The sequence below is a fragment of the Botrytis deweyae genome (genome assembly GCF_014898535.1).
Source record: "Botrytis deweyae strain B1 chromosome Unknown BDEW_001, whole genome shotgun sequence".
NCBI lineage: Eukaryota > Fungi > Ascomycota > Leotiomycetes > Helotiales > Sclerotiniaceae > Botrytis > Botrytis deweyae.
In genome coordinates, this window is record NW_024066208.1 from 522,401 (window position 1) to 534,442 (window position 12,042).

Here is a 12,042-nt window from a genome sequence, read left to right on the forward strand (position 1 = left end):
TTTCATATCCTCACCATCTACCTCCACTACCAATACCAACCACTCATTCACCCACTCACTCAGCCCCTCAATCTACGAATCACAATTTCCTACTATCTATCCTATTCTATCTATCCTATTCTATCTATCCTATTCTATCTATCCTATTCTATCTATCCTATTCTATCTATCCTATTCTATCTATCCTATTCTATCTATCCTATTCTATCTATCCTATTCTATCTATCCTATTCTATCTATCCTATTCTATCTATTCTATCTATTCTATTCTATCTATCCTATTCTATCTATCCCATCCCATCCCATCCTCTCCCATCCTCTCCCATCCTCTCCTCTCCAATTATCCCCCAAAAACAAAAACAAACCCAAAAACAGAAATTAAAAAAAGCGAACAAGAAAGATGACGCATCCTTACCAGGATCCGACGTGAACAAGTCGAACCCCCGGATTAGATCCCTCTTTTCTGTGCTTTGCTTTGCTTTGCTTTGCTTTGCTTTTTGTTTTGTTTTTCTCTCTGTATAAGTGATATGATATGATAATGTATAATGTATAATGTGTGTATGGAATGATAGGGTGTTGTTTGAGGGTTTGGGGGTTATATTGGATGGGATGAGTGGATGGTTGGGTTAATGGGGTTGGGAGATTTGGGGGGATGGGTGATAAATGATGGGTGATGGGGGATAGGGGGATTGAGTGAAGTATTTTTTTGGATGATAGAATGGGATTGGGATGGGATCGAATGGACTAACTAGCAATAGGGTTTGGTCAGGGGCATATCACATCGTGTTTTCGAAATATCCCTAACGGGTTTGAGGTTATTCTTTTTGTTGGAGCTTGAGTTCTTTCCGTCGGGCTTTGGGCGGTGCCCCTGGTCGGTCTTGCGCGTTTGCGTGTTGTACGCGTTCGTGTTGCGCGTTGACGTGTTGCGCGTTGCGTTTTCGCGGCTCGGCATGGCTGCTCTCTCCTGCTGCGTCCTGTCCCTGCCTCCCTCCTCGGTCCCTCCCCCCCGCCCGCCTCTCCCTGCCTCTCCTCTCTTCCCTTGCATTTTTTTCACACTCTCCTCTCCGAGCCCTGTGCTTTCTCCCTTCGTCCCTACTCACCATATACATACGAGTATACATCTCTGAAATAATTCTCCCATCACAAAATTTGAGTAACTTTTCAAGCAGATAGTTTTATTGATGCATACGAGTACCTAGGTATCTACGTAATATCGTAATATCCACCGGTGATCAGAAAATGTGGAAAAGATGGACGCTGTGCTGTACGACGTACAGACGAAATGCCAAGACGACAGGGAGAAGGGAAGATTTTTAGGTTTAAGTTTAAGGTTATTTTTTGGTGCTGGATGATGTGGTGATATGGCTTGTCATGTCATGTCATGTCATGTCATGTTTGTCTGTCTGTCTTATGAGAGTGAGGTGTGAGAATGAGAATGAGAATGAATCTGGGCGATTATGGAAATGGTAGTTATTGGTTATTTGGTGAGGTGGTCATTAGTCATGTTTGAAGGATGGCGAAGAAGAAGAAGAAAGATGTATATCTATCTGGGTATCTATCTATTTGATCAACGTATACATGTATGTATGTACCTACCTATGTATGCAATTCACTCTTTGGGAAAGGATCGGAGATCTCATCGAAAATGTATGGATGCCGGATGGATGTATTGAAGGAATCACGAAGATAATAAGCAAATAAGCATTCATTTGATCTCTCGTCTATTAACCCAACCTTCTTTCCTCCTAAACGATAGCGCGAGATGAGAGTCATAGGATGGATTCTACAAAGATATCAAACATATCGTAAATTTCCCATCTCGACATCCCATCTCCATCTGCATCTCCATATCTCATCCCCACGAGCAGAAGCATCTCTAAGCCGCAAGAAATTCCATCTCTCGTAGCCTAGCCTCGTGCTCTTCCTCAAACAAGGGCCCAAGTATCACGCTGACGCCAAGCATCGCAATGTGAGCTTATACACATGCCCATGCATCATGTACGATAGGTACCCTTTCGGACCAACAAATGCGATTCGTGCGCTCGGTACGATGGGTGTCGTGTCGAGGACGTCAGATGCAGATATGTTGCTGACAATTCTCCACCGCGACCCTGATTCTTGGGATTTGCAAATTGCGACGAGGGAGGCCAGTGAACGAATGAAGGGTGGAAGAGCGAGCGAATAACCGAATCGGTTTTAGGAGATGAGATGGGGTTTACGCTCTTTTGATGCTTGCTTGCTTGTGATTGTGAATTTGTGAGGGTCTCCATGGAATTATGAGTGGGGAGTTTGGGATTGCTTACTGAGCCTGAACGTTCGACTAGTTGTTTGTGTTGTAAGCTAGAGGTGGGTTTACATGTTGCCTTTTGCGTGGTGAGAGTATGAGACCGAGGAGATGATGTTTCTGAGGGTTGTATTGTGAGATTATGATTGTGGTTAGCGATGATGATGATAAACCGATGAGAGTGACGAGATGATCAAGCAACCCCAACATATCGAGCCATTAGCCCCATATCCCAATCCCGTATCTGAATCACAGCTAAGATAGTAAACCCATATGCCACGCTGCCGCAAAGCAACTTCTCGATTGCGCATCCATTGCGTATATATTGGCGGCTGAACACCCATCATTACTCAAACAAGAAGCACCAAAATCACTTCATTTCACGCCACACTGATCTGTGTAATCTTGGCACTCACACCACCCAACAAACAAGCAACAACAAACGGATCTCGACCGCCATCCAGAACCAAATAAGCTCATCGTCTCACTCACAGCCTTATCCCATTTCCTCCCCCCATTCCATTCCCTTCTCACCGGAACTGTTTCTCCCACTTCGTATACACGAATGCAACTACCCGAGCCCCCGTACCGTAACACCACTCACACACATACATACATCTCTGTCCGTCTCGTACGTACATGAAAATAAGAATTTAAGAGTAAGCTTAAGGTTCCCGGCTATCGCAAGATCTTTCCTATTCGAGTATCCATTACGACCTGAGCTAGGTACACGACCTAGTCGACAATCAAGCATCCATCATGCATCCTCAATGAAAGTTTGATGCGACACCGTCGCTCGTGCGGCCGGGGAACCGGACATCGGGTTCGGATTGTTTATACGAATTGGATGGAGTGATTTGTCCACCTGGGTACAGACCTAGGTAGTAGGTAGGTAGCATTCATCCTGTCCATCCTGTCCAAGAACCAACAGTTGCTACCTACCATCTACATACTATCTAGGTATCGTATCCTGCTCCTCACCGTCTCATTCATCAAATCTAGAACAGACTCCCCTCTCGCAATCCAAACTTTCCGGTTGCTTTACGGAGTACACTTATCTACCTATGAGTCTACCTACCTACCTATCTACCTACCTACCTATACCAGACATCGACCTATTTTTCCGTGTCTCGAGGGGAGATCTCGATGCATAAAGCGTGCCCAAATGAGATGGTGCGCGGCATCTTCGGAGAAAGGGTTTTTCACCGTTAACCTTATCGAATAACCAACAATTTACCAAGTTCTGGGTTGGGATCACCACGGAAAAAGCCAGTCGGTCTTTCATTCTTGCATTCTTGCATTCTTGCATTCCTCCATTCGGAGTACATGTCTACATACATCCAAACATACATAAGCTGCCCGACCGTCCCAAGCAAAAAAGAAAGGAAGAAAGGAAGAAAGGAAGAAAGGATTGGAATTTAATAATAATAATAATATAATAATAATCATTTAAAGTTTATTAGAGTTTACTAGCCCCTCCCCTTCATCCAAGTAAAATTAACCTTAAATCTTCTCATGTGCCACAGCGTGCCTTGGCATTTGCTTGGCCGTGGAAAGTTCTCATGTGAAATTGGGAGAGAAATTTATATTATTGTTCTCTTCGGATGTGGATGGAGGTATACGAAGCATGGAGAAGGAAATCAAAATATGCTTGGCGCATTCATAAGGGTTAATGTGATCAAAGAGGGTTTAATATTGGCAGAGGAGGCTGTCTCGCGACCTCGAGAAAAAGCCGGACACCAACCCCGCAAAAATAAAAGAGAATCTAGAAATAATCTTTTTCAAAATTCAATATAAATTTCTCTATATTTTATAATATTCTAAAAACTAAAGCTTTAGAATCTTTCTTTGATAAATTATTAATATATATAATTTCAATCAAAAAGTTAAATCTATTGTTTTGATATTAAATTTTGATTAAGGTATAGAATTTTGGTGGACGGCTTTTTCTCGAGGTCGCGAGGCTGTGTAGGACGGGCGTTGATTACTGAACGGTGATTTGTGATGATCGCATGGGAAGTCAGTTTTGGGGACGAGTTTGGTGTCATGCTATGGATGCTGTACGAGAGGTGGTTCTTGGGTTTGCTTGGTGCGGAGGCAAGATGGGTTGATGGGTGATGGAATGAGGAGATTCTAGATCTTGGACTGATTGCCACTGTGAAAGTTGGCTTGCTTGGTGAGCATAGCAGCATGTGTGTAGGTATGCATGGACGAAGGATACCGAGGGATGTACGATATACGAATGAATACAGAGAGATGTGTGTGTGCGCAAAACTAAGCATCAATCCATCCGTTCGTTCGCTATTTACCCTCATGGGCCTCATCTAATCACCACCACTGACACCAATATCCATATCCATATCCATGATACGAGCACATCATACATACCAACATCGCTCCCCAATCCCACCACTCCCAAAGCAGCCTAGAGCCCATCTCGTGCTAGTACTACTCACTGCAAAGGAAGATTCCGTTGCTTACCTCCCATCATCCATCATGATTCATCCATCCTCCCACCCAATCTCATTGGCTTTATGAATCATCATAGCCGACCCGGATCGACACCCTGAGCACTTTATTTCCCTTGACTAAAAAACATGCTTAAACTTTGACGGCTGGACACGTCCACTCACAATACGAAGAAGACGGCGCCAAGCGCAAACCAAGAAAAGTAAGAGAAGTAAGAAAACGCCTTTGATGGGGAGAGTGGAGAGGCTTGCGTGGAAGGTTTGGAATATGGATGGGGGGTGTGGATGGGCCCCTTCATTTTTTTTTCTTTGAATTTTGATCATAATTCCATGCTGGTTTTTTCTTTGGGGGGGAAGGGGGGGGAGGCCCGGGAGGGAGACTCGGGATTTGGGCGAGGGAGAGGGAGAGAAAATGGAAAAATGGAAATTGCGTGAGTGAGAGTGACATTCCAGAAAAAGAATTTTCGAAAAAAGAACCCGAACGGATGGATTGTATTGTTTAGACAGTTAATTAATGTCTAATATGTATGTATTGATAAAGAGAACGAGAAAATCTCATCGGTCTCCATACCCCAATTAGTAAGAAAATGTGTAGTAAGCATCATCTCCTCCAACCGTAGTGCACACGCTCGACACGTACTAAGCTTAAAAATTACCTCACCCGTAACCCGTTGCTCTTGAGCCTCAACTTAAATTCAATAGTGTGGTTACACAGTTGAAAACGGGTAGACACGAGTTCTCTCTCTCTCTCTGTTCATAAGATATCTAGCAATATCGCATTTACTTGGAGAGAAAGAAAGAAAGAAAGAAAGAAATCAATAGGTCAAATAAATCAATAAATCAATAGATAATTCAACCATCAATCAATCAATCAGATACCGTAAAAACTCGACAAACTGAGATCCTACTTAACCGCATTTAGCCTAGTATAAACGCCTCACCCCACAAACTAAATTAATTTGTAAGCAAGAAATATTTTCTTGAAAAACTTCAATAAATTATTATTAAATAAACAATCAATATTTTGCTTTCAAATTGAAGATCTGATTAATAGTTAATAATAGAAAGAAATCAAAATCATTTTTTTTTCTAATTTTCAATTTCAAAAAATAATTCACGTGCTTTAGACACGTGAATAATTAGAAAAAGTGGAAAAAATGTCGGATTTCAATAAGTCCGGCTGGGGAGATCGGCAATATGCTAGGCTAAATGCGGTTAAGTAGGATCTCAGTTTGTCGAGTTTTTACGGTACAACAAACAATCTAATACTCCAAACCCTAAAATCACAACGATTACCTCCGTAGGTACGATTACGTCTCTTTATACTTTTAGTTAGCTCATGCGTCAATCCATCCATCATCATCATCATCATCATCATCATCATTCTACATACGCACGTCCAATATCTCGTACGTAGCATTCATTCATTCATTCATTCATTCCGCACTCCAAACCCTATTTCCAACATAGAGTTTCGGCCCTCGGGACCGATGAAAATAATACTTCCGATTTGTTTCATCATGCGTGCATTCGTTTTGGTCGAGCATTATATTGTCGGTATCCCTCTGATTACCTAGGTAGGTATTTATGGGAGATGGGGAAGGGGAGGGCACTAGTCAGTATAAGGTTATCAGATGATGTGATGTATGATGTATCATGTGTTGAACTTCGAGGTCATGATTACACTTCCTTCCTGGTTACTAGGTAGTCAGGAGTCAGGACGCTCTCAAACAGTAACTACCTAGGTAAAGTTATGAATATACCCGGACTTATGCCGTCTGTTTCCTTCGCCTTATGCTTCGGATGAACAGATCCTGGCTTGATATGAAGTGACTTGGGTTGGTGGACGGGTATGCTTTGTCGTGTGTGATGTTGATGATGAGGGCGTGGGTGGAGGGTATCCCCTAGACTGCCAACTAGCGGCGCCGTGTGTGGTCCGTGCACTGAGCAAGAACATCAATAACCTTATAAATAGTATTATATATAAAAGTTTTAATATTATATTTGAAGTTTAGAATTTATTGAAAAAATGATAATAAATATATTAATTATATCTCCAAGGTTTTTTTTATTGTGAAATAATGATTCTAAGATTTTATAAATATTATTATATTTTATTTTTAGGAATAGAAGATATTTGTAGGCAATTTCTATATGATTTATATTTAAAAATATATATTAAATCAAAAATTTAATTTTTATTAAAAAAAGAAAGAGTAAATAAAAGATTATATAAAGATTTTCAAAGTGTATTATTTGTTTTTATTAAAATTGTAAGTGTTGAACTATTATTATAGAAAAACGTATCAAAATAATAAGAATCCTCAAAATCCTGATGTTCTAATTGGTCAGTAAGTGCATATTAAGCGACGGCGCCGCTAGTTGGCAGTCTAGGGGATAAGTGATCGGTATATTGCTCTCGTTTTCATTTATATTCGGAGCTATTACTCCATCGGAGATAGGTCGTTTCTTGCTTGAGGTGGACAGGTATGCTCCGTAGTAAGATAAGTTTTCACATCACAGGATTTGATCTCCGATGTGCCATAATGCTGTCTGTCACTTGATGTTGTGGAGGAAAGCAGGTAGGTGAGATATGATATTGCATAATACAGCAAAATGCAATACACCGAAGTTCATCCCGATGCAAAAACTTCGGGATTCATCGAACTGAAAATAGATGGGTAGATAAGGGATCCGAAGCATGTTGGATCTGCATCTGGATTTGCAGAAAGCTGCTGCTATCTATAGATCCATTGATATGATCGTAGGAAGTGTCTTTGAATGGAAATTTATACTCTGTACTACCCAGAAGATCGACGAGTAGAGCATGATGTAAGAGATAGATGGGACTCAAATAAATCTATCCATCTATCTATTTGTCGAATCCATTCCCTCTCATTTCCTACCTACTTGTATGCTTGCCTACCAGCTTACTGTACATACATATACATATATACATATATACAAACGCCATCCATCCAATCCTCCCCGTACCGAAGCGACCAATCCCATGCAGTCCGCGTCAAAGCCGACTGACGCCAACAACATGACAGACACCCAAAGCTAGGTAAAGATAAGAAACAAAAAAAATAGGGTTAAACAGTCAACTTAAGAGTAAGCGTAAGCTTTTAAGCTTCATTACGATGTGTATTTTTTTAATCTGTATGTACTCCATAATTATATATTAAAGCGGAGATTTAATTACCTACTTGCCTACGCTTGCCTCGCAATCTTTCGCGGCGTGAAACGAATTGGGAATTTGAGGATTGGGAAGAAGGCTTGGGGGAGATCCACTGTATTCGTCAGTCAGTTAGACTTTGGAGGAGGGAGAAGGGAATAGGTTTCTATGTATCGTATGTATATAAATATATTCCAGTCTTGTGTATAAAGTCCGATGTGTCCGGTTTAGAAAGGCATTTCGGGACCGATGGGTTGATTTAATTTCTGATTGGGAGTTGAGTAGATACAGAGTACGCAATAAGGTTATGAAATAGATCATAGATGAGGGGGGCAGAATTTTTTAGCCTGGAGCCGCGTGCGAATCTTCTCGTTGAATGGCGCGAAGGAACGGATAAGGCATGCCGTTCATTTTCCAAGATCATGTGTGTAAAATGAGGTTGGGAATTAGGATAGCATAAAGTGGCCTGATTACAATGAACCAGATTGCGTCTACACTCCCGTGAGGACTCCGTTCGTAGGATTTCGTGATGGCGGCTGTGTTGATCCTGGTCGATGTTGTGTTTGTGCTCCCTCACGAGGGTGTGTTACCTAGGAACTATCGGAATGTACATTGAGAGTGAAGATGTGCTACCGTGAGAGGAAAATTGAAAGAACCCCCAAGTCAAGAAAAGATCTCAAACAGTTACATTACTTCTCAATGTCACTCCCGAAATCTCATCCGGAAATGAAAAATGAGCCATCCCGTTCCTCGCCTGCCCACTCGTGCTCGCGGCTGTTTCTCGTGTCTGCACGGTAAGGCTATATGCAATACGATGCTAGCTATGCGCATCGTATCGTGTCGTAAGAATGTTACCGACTGTCTGGATCAAATTTGTGCTGTCCTTACCTTGCCTTGGCCTCTCACGCGAGAAGATTGGAGGGGTATAAAATAAGATACTTTTAGAATGCTGACATAGGTTACAGGCGTTTGGAGTATTTCAAACAAGAATCTGGGGGCCAAAGAAAGGGAAGAGATGCCGGTGAGCAAAACCATAATTTGATGAGGCGCTGCTTGCTTTTGTGGATTGTTGTGTTCTTATGCGGCCGGTATATTACTGTTTGATGTGCTGACTGCGCCGGGCAGTGATGTGCATGGTGATGAGACCGATGGACTTGGCCCCGAGGTGTACGGAGTACAGGATATTAGAGCAAACATTTGGTAGGTGGTCTTGTGATCTGGCCTATTGTTGGTTGTTTGGTGGAAATGGTAAGCCAAAATTATGGGATTCGATGATCAGTGTAGCAGTGTGGTGGATGATTGTGGGGATGTGGGATAAAAAAGTCTTGAAGTTGGTGATGTGATGATTTTCGAAACTTCACCCCCAACAAATGACTGGCTGTAAAGCAATGATGTTCACGATTCATATACTCGGCCAGGCTTCCGCCCCCTTTTCAATTGCCGAATCTGGAGAGCCTTGAAGAAACATAAGCTTTTGCATTTACGCTCCTACAGTTACCTTCTTGATCCTTCAGGTTTGATGATATTCACATTATCCTCCGTATGATACATAACAGTTGGACCAACAGTCGTAGTCAGCTAATCATGCTCTGGTGTGGCTGATGGAGACTAATGGCCCCTTCTGCAAATCTGTAGGCGATGAAATAAACTCATATGTACATAGGTAGTTATAGTCCATTTGAAAGCAGGGGGTTTGCCCGTCAATCCTAATCCGAAATGCTTTCCTTGAATCCACTAAGCTTACGAATCCAGGACCCTCATCATTTATCCTTGTTACCACGGTTAAATTTGTAAAAAATGACACAAAGAAGATGGGGAGAGAGAGGATGTATTGTGTTGTCGGTCCCGGTCAAGATTTAGATGACGGATGAGTGTTTGTTGATGATATATAGGTATTGGAGGATAACGGGTGATGGTGTTCTCAAGAAGTATGGGAATCTGTTCTAGCAAGATGACTAAATACTTACAGATACGTATACGAGTGTGAATCGTCAAAATCCAGAACTGTGAATGATATCGAAACAAAGTTTAGTGCATCGGCGTTCTATCATAGAAGCTCATTAGGTTTTCATGGAAGCCAAGTAAGTTTATTCAGAATAAAGATTAGTTTAAAGAGGTTACGAATGCCTTTAGACCCAACTAAGGTAATATCCCGTAGACAAGACTTTTACCTATTGCTTGTTTGTTTGCAAGGAACAAGGAAAGCTTAAGGCAGATCAGATCTCCACATCCATTTTGTTGCCCACGAGTCCTAATCAGACATTGGGCTAGAAAGCCAAGAAATTCTATTCGCACTTCCAAGATCAAAATTCTTTCTCTTGTAAATTGCGATTGCTTGGGGAGATCATACATGTTGCATTCAATTATGTATGTATCTTACGTTGTGTATACATCTAGAAGCAAATGAAGGGGGAGCTTCGGGGCAGGAAGATCGAATATCGGCAGTTGTTTGCAATCCAGGTTAGACACATTTCTATACCTGGTATTTGTTAGATATCGCCTCAGCTACTCCTCCGTGCAGTCTATTTGTATATTCATCTCTGCTGCTTGACTTGGTATTGCCAAGGTTCAGCCAACAAGAAAGACCAAGGCATTCCAATACGAGTAGCAGAAAATAGATGACTTTGAGGTATCAACAAGCTTTAGACACATACCCACGCGAGAGACAGACTGAATAGCAAGAATATCTTGAAAACGTCTAACTCCTGGAATTCGATACTGATCTTACTCTAAGAAGTAGCATAACCTGTCTGATACTTCCTAGTCAGGACATTTTCTAATTGTGAAGTGACCAACCACATCGAAATGTAACCCACTTCAGGACAAAGCATTCATACCCCTGGGAAACCAAGAAAGTCCACATAGGTACTCGTTCAATTAGCAGGCTCGTAATTCCATATTGCTCCATCGAGTTTAGTTTGGAAGATCCAAATGAACATTACAGCTTTGAGCTTCAGACTGAATGGATACCCATTCCAAACTCAATCTACAGAGTAAGATTTTCACCAACCAACCGGCGAACCTTCTTTTACACTTATAGCTGTTGCTGGGATTTCGGGGATTCTCATTTGCTACAAGATGTTGAGCATTGTTGGTGACTGGGTCCTCCTGCCTTTATATGTGCCATACCATGGACAGGACGGAGTAGTCTTTTGCCTTCTTTACTCTAAAAGAGACGGGCGTTTATATTACGAGTTACTGGCATGCTTGTCTTGTCCAAATTCCGTCCACCCCCATCTGATCTTCTTACAAGTTACAGGAGTATGCATTACCTGGTAGCCCAAGACTAAAACCAAGACTAAGCATACGTCCACGCACGACTACGACTGCGACTACTTTATATCGATCTATCGGACATCTTCTTTGAGTCCTTAGTATCCGAACCAATCTTTGAGGGCTTACGCTGCACCGTCCCATTCACCATCTCGATCAATTGGATCATACATAAACTCCTGAAAGGCCCCAAAACCCCAAACCCTTGAACCTGCCTATCTTCTCCACCCGAAAACGGTTTATCAATTTATGCCGACGTGCTCATCCATTTTCATATCGCGCGGCACTTTTGACGAACAAAACCAAGGGATTGGTACGGCACAGAGCGAAAGATAGAAAGATAGAAAGAAAGCTTAATTCTCCTTCCTTTTCCTCCTTTTCACCTTTTCACATCTTCACCTCGTCCTCCCTCCTTGAATAACTTTCCGACCGACAAACGAGAGAATCAAAGTTCGATAAACCTTCACCTCCACATCCGCTAGCTGTACTTTAATACTTTAGTGAGCTATAGTTATCTCAACTTCGATCCGTCAACGTCAAACCCTCACACTGTATCATTCTTCAAGTCGAAATTGTCAAGATATAAGTCAGCTGCTCGGCACGTTCAAAACACCTCTCTCTTCATTACATCAGGTATGTACCATAATCTTTTCTTGAACACAGACATATACAGACGTATACATACACACACACACACACACACCTTTCATATTGTTCAATCATCTTCCCCTTTTTTCAAAAGACAGGACGAGAAGAGACGAGACGAGAGGAGGAGAAAAGAGAAAAGAAGAAAAGAAAGCATCCGGGTATTCGAATATTGCAGGTGGTGTACCTACTTT

General features: G+C 41.8%; 1 protein-coding gene across 1 annotated transcript; it reads right to left on the reverse strand.

Annotated features, from left to right (window-relative positions):
* Positions 1-815: 815 nt before the first annotated feature.
* Positions 816-1,121, reverse strand: EAE98_000174 (uncharacterized protein; the record flags this gene model as incomplete). Its single annotated transcript, XM_038947792.1, has 1 exon — positions 816-1,121. One exon carries the CDS (start codon positions 1,119-1,121, stop codon positions 816-818), a length of 306 nt encoding a protein of 101 aa, XP_038815469.1.
* Positions 1,122-12,042: the final 10,921 nt, after the last annotated feature.